Genomic DNA, 22,403 nt, shown 5'->3' on the forward strand with positions numbered 1-22,403 from the left:
ACCAGAGCCCCTGCCCTCAAGAAGCTCAGACAGAGCTTTACACAAATGCCTGTGATTGGAACCAAGTGTAAAGCCAGAGATACATGCGATGTATGATGAGGAAAGGGAGGGAGGGTGTAGGGAGGGCTTCACAGAGAAAGTGACGTTTGAGCTGAGCCTGGATGGTGAGCCGGAATTCACCAGGGTGAGAAAGGGCCTTCCAAGAGGTAGGAACATTTCATGCCCAACTTGCTTACAGCTGGGTGGTGGGAGAGGAGCAGGGAGAAAGGAGGCAGCTGTCATTTACTGAGCACTTACTACATGTCAGTCCTGATTCTATGAAGTTTAGGTACTATTTTATCATCCCCACTTTACAGATGAGAAAACTGAGGCAGAGAGCGAGTCCATGACTTGCCTGTGATCCAGCATGACTTAGTGGCAGCATGGGGTTGTAGGCTCAGGTCTGCCCCCTGCCCTGCCTTGCCCTGCACAGTCCACCTGACTCCGGGCTCTTCCACAGTCTGGCCCCCCAAGAAGAACCAGTGAGGGGCATGGGTGGCTCTGTTTGTTGGTCCACTTGTTGGAGCAGGTCCTTCCTATCAAACAGCTGGTCAAATATTTACTTCCTGGGTTCTGGGGCGGGGTTGAAGGATGCAGAGATGAGCAGGTTGAGTCCCTGCCTTCACAGGGAGCTTGCAGTGTGACTGTGGCAGCAAAGTGTGAGCGGGAACAGGGGAGCACTGACCCGAGGGGCAGCGCAGGGCCCTGAGGTGGCACCAACAGTCAGGAGCTCTTGGGAAGCCTGAGGGTATTAATGTCGAGTAGTCCAGCCAGAAACCAAGCTCAGGGTCCAGAGAGCCCAGTGGGATCTAGCATCAGTCTGGGCAGTTTTCAGGTCCCTTTTTTTTTTTTTTTTTTTTTGGCACCCCTGTGCAAAAGATGATTGTCTTAGTCGGTGGGGACCTGGTGGAAAGCATAAACTTAGAACTTGCTAATAATGCAAGTTCATGGGCCCCACCCCCTGACCTTCTAAATCAAAACAGTGGGGATGGGGGCCAGCATGTGTGTTTCAGCAAGCCCTCTGGTTGACTGTGATGCATGCTGAAGCATGAGAACTGCTGGTTAAGCTGTGGCCCAGCCTCCCAGACCAGAGCCAGCCCCGCAGCGACTGTGCCAGGCATCATGCTGGGGGGCTGCCAGGGGAATGGGGAATGGGGTCGCCACCTTGTGGGCTGAGAAGGGAGCAACAGGGACTTCCCTGGGGGTCCAGCGGCTAAGACTCTGCACTCCCAAGGCAGGGGCCCGGGGTTTGATCCCTGGTTGCGGAACTAGAGTCCACATGCCACAGCTAAGACCTGGCATAGCCAAAGCAATAAATAATTTTAAAGAAGGGGGCAACAGAGGGTATTTGGGAAATACAGTGCAATCCCAAAGATACACTGCTAAATGGTGTGTAAGAGAGAGAGACCCACAGAGTCAAACAGGTTTTCTGAGTGTCAGGCTGGTGAGTTCAGACTTCTCTGAAAACACATGGAGCGAAGAGTTCTGAGCAGGAGACCGACCTGGTCTCCCAGAGCTGCTCTTGAGGCATGTCAGCCACCACCAGTTTGTAGAAGGAGTGGCAAGGAGAGGGGACACCCAGGGCTCTTTCCACTTCCCAGCCAATCAGTCAGGACATGGGCATGGTGATGGTGGGTGGAGGGCATGCAGGCTTTGCCTCCGGACAGCTCACCAGCTGGCAGCAGTCTAGAAGGATTCTGGCTGGAGTTTGGGCCTTGCCAGAGGTCTGTGACTTCTGGCGCAGCTGGGCAAGCCTGGATCTGGGCTCGTGGGCTAGTCCCTTCCCTGTGCAAATGGGGAAACTGAGGCCCAGAGAAGTTCACAGACCAATGAGGTAAAGAGTTTGGCAGCTACCAGGCCAGAGAACTTCTTTGTTGGCTCAGACGGTAAAGAATCTGCCTGCAATTCGGGAGACTTGGGTTCGATCTCTGGGATGGGAAGATTCCCTGGAGGAGGACATGGCAATCCACTCCAGTATTCTTGCCTGGAGAATTCCATGGACAGAGGATCCTGGCAGGCTACAGTCCATGGGATCACAACAAGTTGGACACGACTGAACGACTGAGCACAGACACAGACAGGCCAGAGAAAGAACAACAGCTCCTAAGACTCGGCCCCTTCTCCTGCCCACCATGCCTCGTGTCTCAGTTCCCCGAGGGCCACGTGGTCTCCTGCCCTGGCCAGCCTTTGAACCATTTGCCTGGAACACTGTCTTCCTCCTCTCAGTCACCCTTCAGGCCCAGCACAGGCTTTGTTTCCTCTGCAGAGCCCTTCCTGGCCCTCAGGGTGAAGAGGGAGGTGTATGTCTGTGTCCCCACGGCCCCCAGTGCCCCCCCCATCACAGTGCCCCCACTCAGCTAGAATCTCCACCAGGGAGACTGTGTTACCTGACCCTCAGCTCCCGAAGTGAGTACCTGGTACATGGTTGACTGAACCCGTGAAGGAGGCTGTTAACAAGCTCTTTCACCCCTGTAGATGCACACCTCTGGCACCTTCTCCAATTTGACGAGGAGCAGTCTCATGGGAAGAGGCTGCCCTGACTGAGCCCCCTGCCCATGGCCACGAGCCCCTCAGCGCTCAAGCAGCCTGGTGGGCTGAGTGCATAGTCTTTCAGGGAGGCCCTGATTGCACCATCTGCTCTGTGGTCCTAGGGCAGATCCCTGTTTTGGCCGAGGAGGAAGGCAAGGACTGAGTTGTGGAGGAGCATCAGGTGGGAAAGGGCCCTGGGATTAGCCATCGAAGGACTCCACCCTCCCAAGTGCTGGCGGCAGTCTTGATCTGGACCACTGTGAGGCCTCATCTGTCACAGCCCAGCCTTACATCATTAATTCATCTGTTGAGCCAGTGATGAGTGAGCGAGTACCTGCTTGGTGCCAGACACCAGGAATCTAGCTATGTTCCCACATGTCCCCTCCCCAAGGGCCCCATAGTCTAGAAAGATCAGAACCCAGGTCCCTCCAAGGTAGAAAGCCACCCTGTAGGGCAGAGAGTCTGTGCGAGGCGGAGGCTGTGCCTGGCTGGGTTGATTAGAGAAGGCGGTGGCATCTGAGGTGATCTCAAGGGATTTAGATTAAGACCTGCCAGTTGAGCTGTCTCTCTTTTCCAGGCACTGTGCTAAGTTCTTGACATTCATTATCCCCATTCAATTCACACCACAATCTTAAGAGGTGGGTGAGATTATCTCTGTTTTACAGACAAGGAACTAAAGTCTCAGAGAGGTTAAGTAACTTGTCTAGTTATACAGGACACTGGGCAGACCAGAATGTAAGCCGAGACCAGTCTGACCCCCAGCCTCTGACACTCTCAGCTGTGCTTCTGTGGGGAAGGCCATGGTAGGGGGGCATGCACAGGGGGCATGGGGGCAGGCAGAATCCAGAGCAAGTTCTTTTGGGGATCAGCCTGGAATATACAATTCCTACAGGGATGGGTTGGGGGAAGCACAGAGGTGTATGGGAAGGGGTCCATTCACTGACCAAGCAAGCTCCCTCTGAAGGCCCTGGCTTCCAGCCAAGGCAGACCAGCAGCCTCCCTTCTACAGACATCAAGGAGCCAAAGAAGGTTTCTTGAGTGTTGGAGAGGCACGCAGAGGTGACTATTCCCCATGTCCACTGCTAGTGGAGTGGTGCTGGGGGATGAGGAGCAGTGTAACCTGAACCCCAGACAATGGAGGGTTATGAGTGTGAGGCTTGGTGGAAGGTGATTGGTCTCCACCATTGGGGAAGGTCAAGAGAAACACAGAGTTGTCACAGATGACAAGGTGATTGAAAGAGGGAACCGAGGATTAAGAACCGTCTCTGGAGAAAAAAAAATGGAGAAACTGGTTTTCCACACGCTGTGCATGAGCTAATGATGAAGATCCAGGCATCATATGTTTTAGGGTAGGTTCTTTCCAGCCCCACTCTGTCTCATTAATCTGGACCACAAGGACTGCATCTCAGCTCTCCCAGACTCCAGAGGCCAAGACTCTCCAAGGATAACTTGCAGGGAGGGTGGCCAGGCCTTTGGCATCGTGGACCCCCTACAGCCACTGAGGCATCTGCATTTGGTGCACACGTAGGCTTTACCTGTATAAGGCTAACTAAGACCTTTCCCCTAAAACCCAACATTTCTCTGATTTCCTGTATTTTTATTTTATCTTAAGAATCCACATGAACTTGACATTGTACTCCATCATAGGTCTGTTTGTTTTAATACAAAGATGCTGCTTTTCCTTACTAATGAGCTTGGCAAACCCTTCAGAAAGAAGCCCTGAGGTCATCGTGCGGCTTTGCATTGCAACCCAGTTTGAGAAGCCAGTCTTGTCTGGTGTATAAAGTAACTCCCTTTTCTCCACCCCCATTTCATTTTCCCCTGACTTGGAGCCTCAGGGACAACTTTCTGCAGCCAGGCTGATGAAGTGGGAAGTGCAGACCTGTCCCAGAGGGGAACAGGGCTCTGGGATCCCTTCCTCAGCTCTCTCTCTCTCTCTGGCTTCCTCGAGCAAGGGATGGCCTAGTCCCTTAGCAGCAGGCCTTCTCCACAGTGTTCCCTGAGGCCAGGGCCCATCCTTTTCCAGTGAGGAGATTAAACAGAGTTGGGCAATTGGTAAAGTCCTCCCCACACTGTCATCTCTGCTCTGTCCCTCCCTCTGCCACCAGAAGCCAGAGAGATGGTAGTCTCTTCCATCCCTCCATAAAGAGCATTTGGAGAAGGCAATGGCACCCCACTCTAGTACTCTTGCCTGGTAAATCTCATGGACGGAGGAGCCTGGTAGGCTGCAGTTCATGGGTCGCGAAGAGTCTGATAGAACTGAGCGACTTCACTTTCACTTTTCACTTTCGTGCACTGGAGAAGGAAATGGTAACCCACTCCAGTGTTCTTGCCTGGAGAATCCCAGGGATGGGGGAGCCTGGTGGGCTGCCGTCTATGGAGTCACACAGAGTCGGACACGACTGATACGACTTAGCAGCAGCAGCATAGAGAGCGTTATCTTACTCCAGCCTCTAAAACAGGCAGAGTATGGTTTATAGATGAGTTAACTGAGACCCAGAAAGGCTAAACAACTTATTTACAGGCAGACAGCTAGAAGATTGGGAGATGTGTGGTGTCTTGGGTTGACACTCTCTCCTCTGTTAGCACGGCCTCCTCTTGCCAACTCTAGGTGTCTGGCCTGTGCCCCAAGCACCAGTAAGAACCAGGGACTCTGTGCATCCACGCTGATGCAACCCCAGGAAGTGGCACCTCTGCTCTGTGAACGTGTGCAGTCTCCCCAGACATAGGTGACGTCCCCCGCAGCCCTCCATCTCTGCTGCTCGTGTCCCCATGTCTCAGCCCTGGGCCTAGGTGAGGAACTGCAGGGTATACCAGCCTGACTCCCAAGGCTAGGCATCCCTGTCTTGGGAGGGTCCCCAGGAGGTGGCGTTCCTGTGAGGCCGCCGGGCTTCTGGCAGAGGGGGCTTGGGGACTGGATGGACACAGTGTCAGCCCTGGCGGTTGGGCCAGGCCTGTTCTCACCCTGCCGTCACACTGTCAGGTTGGGCATCAGTGGGTGGGTACTTCTGTATGGGCAGGAAGGAACCATCCCATGTTTAAGGCAGGAACCATCCTGTTGGCCTTGGAGCTGCCAAGCCTCATGTCCTCCCCTTCTTCTTACCCTCACTCATGGACCAGCATCTGCCTCCCTGCTCTAGCTCCATCCCCAGCCAGCCCTGGCCCCTCTTCTTTGCCTTATAGCTGACGTGCCAGGCCCCTGGCCTGCCAAGCTAACAGCCCATTGGGTCTGGTCTGGCTTTCACAGGCGTACCCAGGGAGGCTCTGCCCCCTTCCAGCTTCAGTGGTGCCCGACAGCAGCAGCCATGTTACCTTGCTCAGCACCGTGTCCCTGGTGCCTGGTACATCACAGGGACTGAAGTGGACATTTGTTGAATGGTGTGAGAAGAGGGCAAGCTAAGGTCAGGCACCAGGCTGGGCATGGTTGGCTGAGGAAAGATGGCTCAGGGAAAGCCAAGAGGCCCAGCAAGTCGCATTCCCCTTGTGAAGCCTGGCCTGTGGATACCAAATGGCTCTGCCGCCAGCCCTGGGGAGAGATACCTGACGGCCTGTTTCAGGGCAGGCCCTCTGTGCTCCCTTAAGCCAGCTGTGTTTTTAGTTGTTGTTGTTTCTTCTTTCTTCCTCATTTGAACTTGGAGTCTGTAATTAACCTCCCATAGGTCGCAGTCACTCTTTGGGTGGGAGAGGGGCGGGGGGGCTGGCCCAGAGTCTGCCAGCAGCAGGCCAGTGGGAGACTTTGATGCCAGGCAGGCTGGTCGCATTGTCTCTAGGTGTTGCCCCGCAAAGGGGACTGCTCAGCCTTAGTCATGAGGTGAGGATCATTAACCCTTTTAAGAGCCCGCTGCCCCTGCCCCATGGTTGTCGGAAGGAAGGCCGGGCCAGGTCCTCCTGGCTGGGCTGCCTGGCCCTGTCCCGGGCGTCTGTCTTGCTCTCAGATCTCTGCAGGCTCCGCACCCACCGCCCACTGCCGAGAGGAATGAGGTCAAGCTGCTGGCAGCAGCGGTACCTCCTGGCCTCGGGGCTGGGATGTGGGAAAGGAGCACCCCTGGTAGTCCTTACTGGTGTTGTTATCTTCAGTGAGGTTCTTTCTGGGGACTCCCTGTCACACAGATGTGGGCCAGATGCCCTGGCTTGGCATCAGGTGGTGAGAAAGCAGAAGCCCCCAAATAACCATGGCCCAACTGTGGCAGCTGAGCTGTGCCTGAAGGTTTTACAGGACCCCTCCTCAAGGGAGGTCTTTTTGTGGAGACCTGGGTCATCCTTTGGGCTTTCCAGGTGGTGCTAGTGGTAAAGAACCAGCCTGCCAATGCAGGAGACATGAGTTAGATCCCTGGGTCGGGAAGATCCCCTGGAGGAGGGCGTGGCAACCCACTCCAAAATTCTTGCCTGGAGAATCCCATGGACAGAGGACTGGCAGGCTACAGTCCATAGGGTCGCAAAGAGTCAGACACAACTGAAGCAGCTTATCATGTACCCATGGGTCATTCTTGAGAGACTTTCCTCTTGTTAGAAAACTGCCAGAGGAGCTCTCCCCATACCCCCACACCCTGAGAGCCCTAGTCCTGCTGTTTGGTTGTTGTTCAGTAGCTAAGTTGTATCTGACTCTTTCCAGCCCATTGACTGCAGCCTGCCAGGGTCCTCTGTCCGTGGGATTCTCCAGGCAAAAATACTGGAGTGGGTTGCCATGCCCTTGTGCAGGGGATCTTCTTGACTCAGGGATCGAACCAGTGTCTCCTGTATTGACAGGCAGATTCTTTACCACTGAGCCACCTGGGAAGCCCAAGTCCTGCTGTTTAGGTGGTCCGTAAGTGACAGGACTAGGAAGTGAACAAAGTGACCCCTCAAGGAGGATGGGAGCTCAGGGCTTGGTCTGCAGAGGAGACATTAGGGGCATGATGGGCAGGCTGACCAACACCCAAGGATCATCAGCATGCTGCCTGCCCCTCCCCTGGGAGGAAGGTACAGTCCCAGGGAAGCAGGGTGTTGGGAATCTCCACTCCCTTCTTTCAAGCAGAGATTTTCCTCTTCTTCCGCCTAATGCCTGTCATCTGTCCACTTTCCTGTGTGCTGGGCCTTTGAGGATCCCCTCTCTTTGTGGGGAAATACTCACAAACTCTCAGGACTGTGACACCCCCTCCCTTTGGCCGCAAAGCTGAATTTATAGAGAAGTTTATGGCAGTATTGTTAATATCAGCAGAACGTTGGAGACAGATTCATCTGAACAATGAAATATTATGCAACCTTAAAAATAATTTAGATCTATATTTCTAGATTTGGGGAGATGCCTTTATAATATGCTAACCAAGAAAACAAGGATATAAAATGCTTTCAAGAGAAAAATCTTTCAGGAGGTATTTGAAAATGTTGTCAGTGGTTTTCTCTCTGTTGGTAACTGAATGGATCGAAATGTGCTTTTCTTTTTCCTTGTATTGTGTAATTTTTCTACAACAAAAATGTATTTCTTATGTAACAAAACAGTACCAGAAAGGGACAAGCTAAGCTCCTTGGTGGGTGGGAGCGGATACTCCACAAGAGGCTGGGTCATTTCTGTCTGGCACACAGCACTCCATGAACACAGTTGGGTTGCCTCAGCTTTTGTCCTGACAGATCCAATCCACCCCAGGAAATCTGTTTCTTTGCTTGGTTCAGCTCTGACCCCAAGACACTCTAGGGACATAGAGCAGTGGTCCCCATACCACAAACTGGCATTGCCCTCTGGGCCCTGGGCCATAAAAGACATCCAAACAATACCAGACCCCACTCAGACAGGGTGCCCAGGCCAAGGATGGAGCTGGCCCCCTCATGTCTGATGCCCCATAAGCTCCATCTTCAGCCCTTCAAAGATCTGCTGTGTCCACGGCCTCTTAGCATTGTCCCAGGTGTCCCCAGCATCTGGTACTGAATCCATGGGATGCAGTGGGAGAAGCAATGGCAGCTCAGGATTAGAACAAGCTTAAAATGCAGAAAGGAAAGTAAGACCATGTCATTCCCCAGCCTGTAAGTTCTGATACTTTCCATCACATCTACAAAGCTCCAGGGCCATATTGGCCAGGGTGTCCACACTCCTCGTGGCAGAAAGCCTGACAGGGCTCCAGGCCCAGGAGTGAGGGTGCAGGGGTCCCCTGGGCATTGTTCCCAGTGCCACCTGTAGAGTGTGCTCCCTGAGCTGCCGCCCGGCTCTCCAAGGGTCTTGCCTGAAGCAAAAAAGTACAGGCTGTTCTTATGGTCCTCTTCCTTTCAAAACACCCATCCTTGACTTTCAAAGAGCCATGAACTAAAACATCTGAGAACAGCAACCAGGACTGGACTCTGCTAGAGCAGGATACATAGTTTTCAGAGGATGCTTGTGGGGAATCGTTAAGGGACATAAAAGAAGATTCTTCATAAAGAACACAGCATGATTCAAATGTGTGGTTGTTTTTATTTTGTCATCCTTTAGAACAGTGCTAATAGGAATATAATATGATCTACATAGGTAATTTAAAAATTTCTAGTAGGCACATAGGAAGTCGGGGGTGGTGAGGCAAAACAAACTCAGACTTCACATCCTCACTCACACAGCTTCATGTCAGTCACCGGGCCTACTCTCAAGGCTCCCCTGTCGTCCATAATCTTTTAGCCACCTAGGCCTCTATTATCCCTTAAATTCACTAAGCTCATTCCCCGCTCAAGGCCTTTATCTGGGAGCTCCTTCTGGCCTCATGTTTCCTGAGATAGTTTGCTATTATATATTCTCCTCCCTCTAATGCAGGCTCCCTAAGAGCAGGACGTTTATCTGCCTTGTTCACTACTATACACTCAGGACCCAGGACAGTGCCTGGCATGTAATAGGGTAAATGAATGAATGAATGAATGTGGAACAAGCAAACCAGATGGGGTTGCTCTAAAGTAAGAAGACTGTCAAGAAGTAGCTGAATGACAGAAGGGTTTCACCAGATGGGGTGGCTCCTTACGATCTGGGTTTCCCACGGTGGAAGGGAACAACCTTGAAGCCCCCTGATCCCGGGCCCTCTGAGTTGCGGTCATGCCTGCTGTCTCTGGATCAGTCTCTGTGCCGCCATCACTGCGACTGGGAAGCAGTAGGCACGGGCTCAGGGCTCAGTACTGCACCAGGACTCCTATCAGGAAGCACCGCCTCTTCCCACCAGATAATCCCCCCATCCCCACCCTGGCTCACTCGGAGGAAGCGGGCCTGGGTCGGGAGGGTAGGGTCAGGGGCTTCCCTCATCTCAGAACTGCAGGGAATATCAACACTCTCCAAGCAAGGAAAGGAGGCACCTTAGAACCTGAGAAGAGCTCTCTGTGTCCTCAGTTCGTGAGGAGGGGGTGGAGCCTAGTTGTAGGTGACCAGGTCACCAGGTGACCAAGAGGTTAGACCACTAGGTGCCAACCCAGCCTTGGAGTCAAGCCACCTGTAAAGATGTGTTCATCTTGCAGCCAGACACTGAGCTCCACGTTTATGTGCTTTTGCTTACAGTATGTTACATATTTATTATGTACTTTTAAAACCTGCATACCTGGACCCTCTCTCACAGGTCCTGCTTCAGAATGTCCAAGAAAACGTCCCAGGCACCAACATACTAGCTTCCTAGTTAGTTCTTGATAGCTCAGTTAGTAAAGAATCCGCCTGCAATGCAGGAAACCCCGATTCGATTCCTGGGTCGGGAAGATCTGCTGGAGAAGGGATAGGCTACCCACATCAGTATTCTTGGGCTTCCCTTGTAGCTCAGCTGGTAAAGAATCCACCTGCAATGCGGGAGACCTGGGTTCGATCCCTGGGTTGGGAAGATCCCCTGGAGAAGGGAAAAGGTACCCACTCCAGTGTTCTGGCCTGGAGAATTCCATGGACCATACAGTCCATGGGGTCGCAAAGAGTCGAACACAACAGAGCGACTTTCACTACTACCACTACCATTTGGTTCTCATTAGCATCTAGGGTTGACAATTATTGATAAAGAGTGACTGGGGTCCCCAGAACAAGCAGTAGGAGGATGGTGGGGTGTAGGCAAGGGGGAAGGGTGCTGAGGCAGGGCTTCAGTCACATTAGAATAATGAAGTTCCAGAAAGTCCCACAGATTGAAACACACAAAACCTCACAAAAAAAAAAACCCACACAAAACCTCAAAAACAAACAAACAAACAATAAACTAGCATTTTAAAATGTAAGGAGCAAATAATGAGAGGGAAATATTGTAGCAAAAGGTGAACAACCTTAATATTTATAAAGAACTCTTACAAATTAGTAAGAAGATGAGCACCTGATAGAAAAACAGAGTACAGACAAGAACAGGCAATTCAAAGAGAAGAAATACAATGAGCCAGTACACTTAGGAAAAGCGGTCAACTTCACCAGGGGGAATCAAAAAAATGCAAATCAAACAACAAAGAGGCATCATCTTTTGCCTAGCTAATTGGCAGAGATTAAATACATGATAATACCTAGTGTTGGTGAGGGTGTGGAAAAAACAGGCACCATCATTCACTGGTGGGAGGGCAGACTGGTGCAGCCTTTCCAGAACACAATTTGGCAACATGTAAAACTGAGGAAGATCCCACCCCTTTCTGACGCAGCAATTCCACTTTTAGGAAGATTGCCTTAGGAAATAATGGTGGATAATAATAACAATAATAGCCAACCTTTCTTAAATGCTCTATGCATACCAGGCTTTACATACCTTATCTCATATAATCCTCCCAGTCATCATCCCATGAGGTAGGAGCTGTTTTTATCACTTCTGAGGAAACTGAGGCCCAAAAGGATTAAGACAATGGCCTGAGGACTTCTAGTAGCTCAGATGGCAAAGAACTCGCCTGCTAATGCAAGAGATGCAGGTTCCATCTCTCAGTCCAGAAGATCCCCTGGAGAAGGAAATGGCAACCCACTCCAGTATTCTTGCCTGGGAAATCCCATGGACAGAGGAGCCTGGCGGGCTATAGTCCATGGGGTCGCAAAAGAGTCGAACCCGACTTAGCAACTAAACAATGAAACAACAGAGGATATAGAACTAACAAGTTGCAACGCCTGGATTTGACTCCAGGCAGTGTGAGTCAGGAGCCTCACTGCCCGTACAGCAGAATACACTGGATATGTATCAATACAAAGGACAATGTGCACTGAATATATACACTGGATAGAGCTGCAAGAATATTCCTCTGGGCTTGTTTGTGATGAGGTGTAGGGAGGCAGGGGAGACTGTATGTTAAATTCCCCCACAATAGGAACTGGTTACATTATGGTGTACCCATATAGGAATATTATGTAACCTTGAAAATGGTGCTACAGAAAAAACTGTGTGTGAATCCTAGGGGTTTTTGTTTGTGCTTAAAAGATCTCTGAAAGGACATAAAAGGAGCTGATAGAATTGATTGCCTCCTAGAAAGGCAACTGTGTGGCCATGGTCAGAAATCAGAAGGAGACTTGTGTAAGTCATATACCATTTTTCACTTCTTGAATTTTAAATCATGTGAATGTAATATTTATTAAAATGTTTAAATACCTATAAATACACACACACACACACAAGTTAAGTTCTAGAACTTATTCCACATAACTTTACTTCCTTGAAATGCTATTAAGGGTTCCCCCAAAAGCTCCAGGACTCTTACTTGGGGAATCATATCAAAGCTGATGAAGAGACTTCTTTAATGCGTAGTTCAGGTTTCCCAAACTGAGTTGCTCATGGAACCATTTTCTTAGTTAATGTCTCTTATCCTCTCTCTGGAGATGACTGCCTTATAATTTGGGAATTATTTGTTATTATTTGGGAATTATTTGTTATTAATAATTAATGCCAAGGTTAATGAAATGAAAGAAACATGTTACTGGCACTGGTCCCACTTTGTTTAAAAATAGATGTGTAGGTGTGGTATGTGTGTGTTTTGCTTATGAGTTCTAGGATAATGGATGATTTTAGTTTCTTCTTTTATCCATTTGTATTTTTTAATTTTCAAAAATGAACAAAACCATTCCACAAGCACCATTTTTTGAGCCTATGTACTGTATTTTTTAAGGCTTTGGGATCCCTTTCTTTCCATGCACCCCATTCTCTGTACGTGTGGCGTGCTCAGTAGCTTCAGTCATGTCCAACTTTTTGCAACCCCAGGGACTGTAGTCTGGCAGACTCATCTGTCCATGAGATTCTCCAAGCAAAAATACTGCAGTGGGTTGCCATGCCCTCCTTCAGGGAATCTTCCCAACCCAGGGATCGAAACCATGTCTCCTGTGTCTCCTGCATTGCAGGCAGATTCTTCACTTGCTGAGCCACCAGGAAGGCCCCTACTCTCATCTACTCCCTACTGAAAGCAGCAGCCCAGGGTTAGGTTCACTGAGAGGCCCCCATCTATAGCCAGGCCCTCTCATCTGTCTTTATCCAGGGCCAGCTCAAGCTGTGGCTCTGAGGTGGTGGGGGATGGACCAGTGGCCTAGATGGGGTCTGCTGTCACTAGACAGCTCTCTGGCCCCAGCAGACCCTACCTTCAACTAGGTTCCTCAAATAGAGATACTGAGGCTACAGAATCAGACACCAGCCAGGTGCAACCCTGATACATTGCGCATCCAGGCACCTGGGCTTTGGTCCCAGCTCTGGGCTGCCTGGCTATGTGACCTTGGCCAAGTTTCTTAACCTGAATGTCATCATCACCCTTTGAGTCAGCATACCGCTTGCCTTACAGAGCTCAGTGACCAAATGAGGGCACACACAAAGGCATTGGTGTCCTGTCAAGGGCTGTCCCAGTGGAATTATTACACACTCAGCAGGGAACATGGGCTTGTCATCACCTTCCTAAGAACAGAGTACTTTTTTCTTTTCTTTTTTTAATAGGTTGGTAGAGGGAGGGGAGCAAGGAGATGAAACATGGGAGACTGGGGCATGTGGAAATAGAATGGTGTTCAAGACAAAGAGGAGAAGCCTTTTAGCTTGACATTTGCAGCCCTGCAGCCCTGGTTGGGCTCATGTCCCCCAGTGTAGCCCCTGGCCCCACCCCACACACAGCCATGCCACTTCACACATGAAGGTCAGCTCACATCACCGACCACTGTGATTCTGATAAACCACAGCTTAGACCACCTCCCTCCCTTCCAGCTCCCCCATCCTTTGATTTTGAGCTGAGTTAGCTGTTCCCCAGCCTCCATTGGGGTCACACCTCTGGGCTTCAGTACCCCAAAGCCTCCATGATTGCTATGATGCTAGATTCCAGCTCCTCTGCCAGACTGGATTTCCTGAGGGCAGGAGCTGTATCCGTCATTCTGGTCCACCTGTCTCCTCTGGGTCCACCATGGGCCTGCGGGTCTGGGATGAGAATTAGAAGTCCAGGAGACCTGGGTTTGAATTCCAGCTTCATCCCCTTGGGGAAGTGACTTCACTCTGAGCCTCAGTTTTCCCCATCTGTAAGTGGATTTCATCCTTGCAGTGAACTCACAGGGTTATTTTCATCAGTTACTGTGTATAAAGCTCTGAAGACCATTCCAGGCATGAAGGAAAACTCTCCATCGGTAGTACTCACACTGACAGCATCACAGACCCTTGGTGAAGGCTTGTTGATTTGAACTAGGAAACGGCACCAGGAAGGGTGGTTCCCCAGGATCAAACCCCACCTCCCCTAGAACAGTGGCCCTTTCCCCACTGTGCATGCTTGGCGCTGTCTCAGCACCTCCACACTCACCTCCTGCCTTGTACCCCCACAGCCACTCGGCCCAAGCTGAAGAAGATGAAGAGCCAGACGGGACAGGTGGGTGAGAAGCAATCGCTGAAGTGCGAGGCAGCAGCAGGTAACCCTCTGCCCTCCTACCGCTGGTTCAAGGACGGCAAGGAGCTCAACCGCAGTCGGGACATCCGCATCAAGTATGGCAATGGCAGGTGAGCAACATCCCTCCCTCCGTCTGCCAGCCGCCCTGCCTCCTTCCTGCACGGAACCAGTTCCCATCTCCCTTTTTTGTGGCTCCCAGTTTCTCCTTCCAGCTCTGGCATGCTGCCCCAGTGTCTTGCAGATGGTAGCCCCTTAATTAACATCCCTGGATGGCTGAAGGCCATTTGATTGTCAAAGTCAGCTTTAACTATGAAGTCCCCTCTTGTCCATAAAACTTTTCAAAGGACTCACAGGGTCTGAAGCCCACCACTGGGCAGTCTTTGGTAAAGGACTCTGATCTATAATGTGTCTAGGAGGTCATGGGTGATGATGCACCAGTTCCTCAGCTCAGCAAGCTGTCACTGGGCAGGGAGCCAGGTGAGGGGAGGGGCCCATGGCTTTGACTGGTGTCAGAGAAATCTCAGACAGCTCGCCTGTGACTTGGAAATTGTCTCAAGTCTTTGAGTCAAGGCTCCAGGGAAGAGAATCAGAAGGTCTAGGGTCTCTGGGCTGTGGAAGGTGGTCTCTCTTCCATCTTGGTCAGACAGGGGGCTGCAGGCAAGAGAAGCCAAGGATCCAAGGGCAGCCCCTCACCTCTCTCCTGCCTCTCACGGCCCCTGAAGGGCTGTCAGAAGGCAGAACAAGCTTGACCTCCACTCTGCAGATTCTGAGGGTACAGTAGGCTTCCCTCTCTGGCTGAGGGGCACCCCAGCCTTTCCTGCTCCTCCCCAGAGGCTGTCATTCCCTCCTCACCCCCCAAAATGCAAATGATTTTAGAGGACCCTCCAGCCTGCCCCACAGCCAAAAGCAATGGGAAAAATGTCTGGGCTCAGGCTGCTCCTGGTTTGCTGGGAGGCCCTGGATGTATACATCCTGCCGTCTGGCCTTAGTGTCTGAACCTGTGAAGGGAAGGGGTCAGGATCTGGGTGATGCTTGCAGTTTTCTGACCCTCTTTCCATGAGCAGGGAGCAAAGACAGGACCCATCACCCTGGAAAGTGGTCCAGGCAGAAAATAGAAAGTGATTTAAGAAGGTTTTGGTTCAGATCAAAGGTTTACAGCTAAAAAAAACACTGCTTTCTGAGGGAAATTGGGAGGAGGGTTTCTGGGATGTCACCAGTCAATGGAGTTAGCAAGAAATTCAGATTGCCCATCAAGTCACCTTCTGAGGCCCCCTCACCCCTTCCCGCTGCCCCGCCATGCCTGGCTGCAAGCTGGAGAGAAGAGTAGACTGGCTTCCCAGGCTGTTGGGGCCTGTCTCCCTCCTGTTCTGTTTTTCTGGAAGATGGCCTCCCCCCACTTCCCTGAGACAGCAGAAGTCAGGAGTGGGGGTGCTTCTTGCTGCCCACATTACGCTCGAACAGTCCACAACGTGGCCAGTCTTCACCCCCATTCCTGATCCACACGTGACCCTCACACTCACCCACACCCTCCTGCACACGCACCCTCAGAGCCCTTGGGCCACCAACAAACTCCTCTCTTTGGTGAATTCTCCCTCTCTCTCCCAACAAACCACTAACACCGCCTCTCCTCCAAAAGCTCTCTCTCCACGTTGCCGTCTCCTGTTCCTCCTCCCCCGACTCTTGCCCATCTCGCTCCTGCCGTTCACCACCATGTGGAGGAAGTTTCTTGCCCACTGACTCCACACTGGCTCATCGTCCATACCTCTGCTCTACAGGAACCTGCCCTGTAAACACAATCCCAATACTCTCTGTGGCTGCAGCTCTTGACAGATCCGGTGACCTCAGGCCCCTCCCGGGGCCCTCTGGCTGCCAGGCCCCCCAGCAGCCGTTGGCACGTGTGCCACCTGCTTCCTTGCCCCTGTACGCCTCCTCCTCATCCTCTTGTGCCTCTGAGCCCCTTCTCTCAGGCATCATGAATGCTGGAACTTTTCTGTGTCTGGGGCTTTGCTCTTCACCCAGAGCTCTTCACCCATGGGTGAATTCACCCTCTCATATCTGATGACCCCAAGCCTCCATCTCTAGTCTGATGGCTTTTTTTCCCTTTCCTGAGTTCCAAATCCATACTGCCAGCTAGATACCACCCCTGAGGTTCCCCATGCTTATCTGTTTTTTTTTTTCACTTTTGTTTGCTTTTTTTGTTTTGGCAGTGTGTATTCCTGGGCCATACGTTTTTGTTTCTTCAGTTTCTTCTGGGATATCTTTTTCTTCCATGCAACCTTTTCTTCTGGTTTAGGAACAATCTGTTCTTTTCCAGTGAGGACCATCTCTATGAGGCAGGGAGAGCTCATGTATGGGTTGATCTGACGGTGAGCTCTCTAAGTCCTGCCCCACAGGCTGGAGGTTTTGTTCACCTGGATGTGCTCAATGAGCAGAGAATCTACATCTAAGCTCTTAAGTTCAGCACTACTCTCTGAGGTTTTGAGCACGTACAGTAAAAATTCAATGCTCATTTTGGGCCACTGACCCTGCGTCCAGCCCTGCTGTTTGGCCTGTGCACACCTATCACTCCACCACTGTAACAATGGAATGGCACACATAGCTTCTTTAAAATGACATCCTTCTGATACTTGGTGGCTTCTCAGATATGCATACACTTAATGGCCTGCGTGGCTTCACGAGTGTTCTGAAAATGAACACAAACATTGGAACTTCTTGATTTGCACAATTTTGTGGGAATTTCTGGGTCAAATGAATTGCAAACTATTTTTAGAGGTCACCTCCGCTGCTTACTGGAAAAGCCCCAGACATCTCTAATCCAGAACGCCCTGGTCTTGCCTCTCCCCCATCCTCTCTGGCCCTGCCTTGCCCCACTGCACTTCCCTCTCGGCTGTGGCGAAACCAGACTGCCTGCTGCCCAGTGCCTGCCCTCATGCCGTCCCCTCCAGGAGGACACCAGGTCTCAGAAAGGAGGCCTCCTTCTCCCCGCCCACTTCTGCTCTCCCTGCCTCCAGCCTCTTGTCCTCCACCGGCTCACTCTTGGCCATTCCCCGCCTTTTCTGGGCCACAGGCCCCTTTGTGAATTCACTTCTGTTTTGCGCGTATGTGTGCTGAGCGTCAGTTGTGTGCCGGGGACTCTACCCAAGGCCAGGAATGCACCAGCGGTGGAGCAGGCGTGGCCCCATCTTCACCGTTTCTCGTCTAGCTTTAGCGGAGGGTCTGGTAAAGACCCTTTCTTCATAAAACGTATGCCTGGTTTTGTTTGCAGTTCTAGAGGTCCACAGGTTCACTGACCCCGGTGGCTCTGACAGGGGATGGTCTTTCTAACAGGGCACATATCTGATCATTCATTCATTTACTTGGCAGATCTTGAGAGTCTGCTGTATGCCAGGGACAGCCTAGGCCGTGGTGCTCTTCTAATGCTCCCCTTCCTGGCCTATAACTCACCGTCTCGCTGTTCTCCCCCTCGGTGCTCCTGACTCCTAGGCTTGGGCCCAGACTGTTCCCTGTGCTGGCAGCACCCGCTCCTCTCACCTTGTCCTTCGCAAAAATCTCCAAGGCCTAGCTTAAATGTCACACCCTCTGGGTCACCCTCCTGAGCTCCCCCAGCAAGCTCTCACATCTCCTCCCATGGTGCCTTAGACACGGCTTCACGGCATGGTGGGAGGCTGTTTCTCCCAGCATGAGAACCTCTGAGACCACCCCCAGACACACCCTGTCTCCTGTGTAGCCTGGCGGAGGTCATCTGCTTTCCGTGTGAACTGACAAGGATCTTGCAGGATCTGCTCACCTCTCCTGGGTGCAGGGGGCGTAGGATTGGGCAGGACACCTGTTGCATTGACCTTGCCTTCGAACAAGTGACTGTCCTGGTCAGGCCCTGGTGTCAGCAGACAGATGGGGCACCCAGTCCCCACACAAGGCCTGGATGTATCCCCTAGGTCTCCTGGGGGTACTAAGGCCTCCTGACAGCCTGAGTGTGCCCCCTGCCCCCTTCCTGTCAGCATCCTGTCCCGTTGGGCACATTTCAAACTGCCTGGCTCCACCCATCCTGCCCCGGGGCTGCTCCCTGCAGTGAGTCTATGGGCTGGAAGAGTGGGCTGTGGTGGAGAGCGCCTCACTCCGTCATTTCCCATTCCCTCACTGTGACTCGGAGAACCGCCACCTTTACACATACACCTCATCTGGCGTGGGGTCTGGGGGCTGGGGGCAAGAGTCTCCTTTCTGGCAAAATCATCTTTCCTCTGCGCACACTGCAGTGCACACTCTAGCCCTCCCAGTGCTCCATTCTGCCCAGGCCACACTGTCTTAATGTCACTCTGGGTCTATGGAGACGCCCCTCCCACTGGGCGCCGCCTGTCTCTGGGGCAGCCCCGCTGAGGTGTCTCAGCCCAGCCTTCCTGTGCCCGGAGAAGACCGCCCCCTTCCCCAGCCCTGGGCACGGAGCCCTTCCCCGGCGGAACCACGTGTTCCCCTGTTTATGAGGGGCAGGCTGGAACAGGCCCCTCAGGCAGGCAGCAGGAGGTAGGCACTGGGGAAAAACGTGCGGGTGGGTGGAGGAGGCAGCTGCCCAGATCACTGGTCCCTGCCAGCAGAAAGCTGGCTGAGAAAGGCGAGGAGGGCGCCTGTCACTGGACAGCTGGGTCAGCCCGGCAAGGGACAGCGGGCCTGCCAGGGAGGTAGGAGGGGGCCCTGAGCACCTGGGGCTTCTCAGGGAGCTAGGAGAATGTAGTGGCCCCGCTCCTCAGCTGCAGAGCCCCGCCCTTCAGCTCTGACCCCAGAACCTTTTGTGCCAGGCTGGGGCCACCTTCCTGGAACTGGGGCGATCATCACACAGCTGGTAAACCAAGATGCCTGCACTCAGCAAACCTGGGGCCCTGGTTTCTGTCCTCTACCCTCTTTCTGATTCCTCAAAGGGGAGGGGCTCTCCCTGCACCCCGGCCTTTTCACAGACCTCACACTCCTCCATGCAGGAAGCCTTTCCTTCTGGTTTTAGCTTCCATCCTTCCAGGTAACTGTGAGCCTGGCTCCACCTTATTCTCCTGCATTTGAGGTGGTGTAAGGAACGCTTCTTTGAATTCACTATGAGTGGGTGACAAGGAGGGTCCATCTCTGTGTCCCCTATACCTTCTTTTTTTTTTTTACATCAAGGCAATTTATTAACACAATAATCTGAGGAGTCCTATTCACAGATGGTGAACCCCCTTCCTGTGGGTGCTATTGGAGGGGGTGACGGTGACTTGCTCAGTTCGCCCAATCTTCATCCCTGGGGCAAGGGCTCTAATGGCTGTCCAGGAGTCTTGTCCTGTTTCCTCCTGTGACCTGGAATTTGATGTGAAGGGCAGTGATGCCCAGCTCCTTGCATCTCTAGGCTACATTCGGGGCAGCCAACATGGCAGCCTATGGAGAGAGCTCACCTCGGTCAGCCTTCACCTTCCTCCCCTCAGTTACACAGCAGATGGCTTCCTGGCCAGAAAGATCCGTGATGTGGACAGAAGTATCACTGAAGGGTGCAAAGATGTGGCACACCAAACATGTTTTCTCCTTCAGCCACCTGAGGGCCGAGGCTGATGACCTGTTTTTCCTTCTTTTCTTTCTTCCTGCGAGGTGCCATTTCTGCACGTCTTCTCCCCTATGCATCCTTGACCCTGAGACCCCCAGGTGAGCCCCTGCCCTGCTCATCTAGTGTTAAGGAAGAGCTGGTGGCCAGGAAGCTGGAGAAGCCTGGTCCTGGGGCAGCTGGGCTCCCTGGCATCTAATTAGGCAGGAGCCAGAGAGGAGATGCTGTCGTAGCCAGGGGTCTGTTTAATGAAGAGAAGAAACTCAGATTGACAGAAGAGGGTTGTAAGCAGACACAGGCCAAGGAGACAGAGACCGGCATGAGCCGGGAGGGGTGGAAGGGAGTCGGGCAGCTGTCACTGTATCATCGGTGTGGACATCATCACAGAAACAAGGCCTTTTGACTAGACAGGCTCGTGAAGGCTGGTTTGGGGGATCCCAGAGTTAGGAGGTCTGGGAAGAGCCCAGCATCAGGGGCTGAGGAGGAGCTCAAGAGACTGGTCCCCAAAGCACAGCGCAGGGAGAGATATGGGTCATTTTGCTGTCTTCCTCCATCCCTGGCGCAGCCTCTCTGCTCACTGCCCTCCTTCCCCATGAGCTTCATGGCTCTGTTTCTCCAGCCCTGGATTCAGGGCCGTTATAGCTCTGCTACCCTGGTTCCCATTCCACCACTCCCCAGCCCACTAGGCATGTTCTGGGAATCTGATTTTTTTAAACTCAGGACTAAGAGGAGGAAGTTACATCATGTTAAGAAATTTTCATGCTACTTCTTGTTCCCCCCTGGGGTCCCCAGGGTTTTATCCAGAGCTTAGACTGGCCCCAAAGAGCACTGGGGCAGAGGGAGGGGTGAGAGGTATGAACAGATCCTGCAGAGCCCAGGCTCCTGCGGGCAAGTGTAGGGAAGCCGACGGAAGGAAGGAAGGTTTGGCATGGTCTTCAGAAAGAAGAGGACAGGCCAGGCCAGGTGCCCTGGAGTCACACACAGCACTGGAATCCCTGCCCAGGCCTGGCCCCACGGCTCTGGGCATGCAAGGCTGGGTGTGAAGCCCTCCACAGAGGTGTTAGCCTAAGCATCAAGCTCCAGGAGACAGCCCATGAGCTGCCTGGCGCTCATGTCCTCACCAGCTCTAGCTCCTCATTCACCTCTGCCTTTGCTTTGTTGGCAGGCATTCTTAGACAAGTCCAGAAACCCCTCAAGGACTCAGTTTTCCCATCAGTCCTGCCTGGTCCTCCTCCAGATTAGCCACGAGAGTCAAGTCAGGCTTTGAAGATAAGATTTTTTTGTTCCCTGAGATATGCAAGCCCCCAGCACAAAGAGGGCACTCAATAAACATCTGTTGAGTAAATGAAGGGAAACTTTTTGAAGAGGCCACAGAGTGCCCCTTAGTGGCAGGGCTAATATCAAGGCAGGGAAGAGCCACAGGTGAGGACTGGGAGGCTGGTGCAGTTGCCATGGAAACCTGACAGATCATTGGCCTTCCTGGGTTCCTGGGACAGGCCTTATCTATCCAGAGTGGTGGGGCTGCTGCTTTTAAGGGAAGGCTGAGGAGGCTGTGAGTTAGTGGCTGCTTTGCTGGAAGGGGGTGGGGGAGACACGGCGGGCTTGGGAGAAGCTAAAGTCCTTGTGACTCCCAAAGGATGCCAGTTTCCTGCCCTGGAAAAGCGGTTACAAAGAAGGTCCAGTTCTGGAAAAGGGATGGATGTGAGGATCCATAGACTTAGAACTTGTGTTTCTCCTGAGCGTGCAGGTCTCCCTCCAGCTCCGGACTCTGTGCATTCCACCCAGACCCCAGCACCGGTTGGTCTGCAGAAGTCTACTTGCCATCCACCTGCACAGACACTGTGGCCATGCAGGGAGAGGTGACCGCTGGGTGACGGCTGGGGAGCTCATGCTAACCCCCTCTTATCCCCTCCCTAACCAGAAAGAACTCACGACTCCAGTTCAACAAGGTGAAGTTGGAGGACGCTGGGGAGTACGTCTGTGAGGCTGAGAACATCCTCGGGAAGGACACTGTCAGGGGCCGGCTCTTCGTCAACAGCGGTAGGTGGTCCCCCAACCAAGGGAAGGGTCCTAGAGGGGTCCTGTGGGGGGACCCTGTCACCCTGCCCCCAGCCCTGGAGAAGAGGCCCACACATGATCCATCTTGCACTTGACTCCCCTCCCTCCCGCTGCTGCCATATCAAGGCCCGAGATCTGAGCCGATTCAGGGAAACGCAGTCGAAGCATAAATGTTTAGCTTTGTTATCTGGACCTGGAAGAGCCGCCAGCTCTCATTTTAAATACCCTGAAAACTAAATATTTTGAAATCAAGAGATAGGGGGTGGGAGAAGGATATTTTTAGAAGGCAATTATGGGAGGCTGGGCTGCCAGGAGCGGGGCTCCGGAGAGAGGCAGACCCAGGGTGTGTGTGAGCCGCCTGCCACGGCTTTGCTGGGCGCCCGAGTGGAGGCAGCCCACTCTGCGGGGCCACAGTGGGGAGGCCTGAGTGCCCTGGACCCCTGGGGGCAGCCTCTGCTCAGGGTTGGCCGGCCCCTCT

General features: G+C 52.6%; 1 protein-coding gene and 2 pseudogenes across 5 annotated transcripts in view; 1 reads left to right on the plus strand and 2 right to left on the minus strand.

The window, feature by feature from the left end:
* The window catches only part of NRG2 (neuregulin 2), a 198,785-nt gene that overhangs the window by 142,200 nt on the left and 34,182 nt on the right, over nt 1–22,403 (plus strand). For all 5 annotated transcript variants that reach the window (XM_025292597.3, XM_044947595.2, XM_025292599.3 and 2 more), the window contains 2 exons: nt 14,252–14,423; nt 21,789–21,907. In XM_025292597.3, the coding sequence (XP_025148382.1) occupies nt 14,252–14,423; nt 21,789–21,907 (291 nt within the window). The remainder of the gene's footprint in view (nt 1–14,251; nt 14,424–21,788; nt 21,908–22,403) is intronic.
* Nucleotides 16,362–16,978, minus strand: LOC123466163 (annotated as a pseudogene).
* Nucleotides 19,494–19,930, minus strand: LOC102406547 (annotated as a pseudogene).

Source organism: Bubalus bubalis, chromosome 9, assembly GCF_019923935.1.
Source record: "Bubalus bubalis isolate 160015118507 breed Murrah chromosome 9, NDDB_SH_1, whole genome shotgun sequence".
NCBI lineage: Eukaryota > Metazoa > Chordata > Mammalia > Artiodactyla > Bovidae > Bubalus > Bubalus bubalis.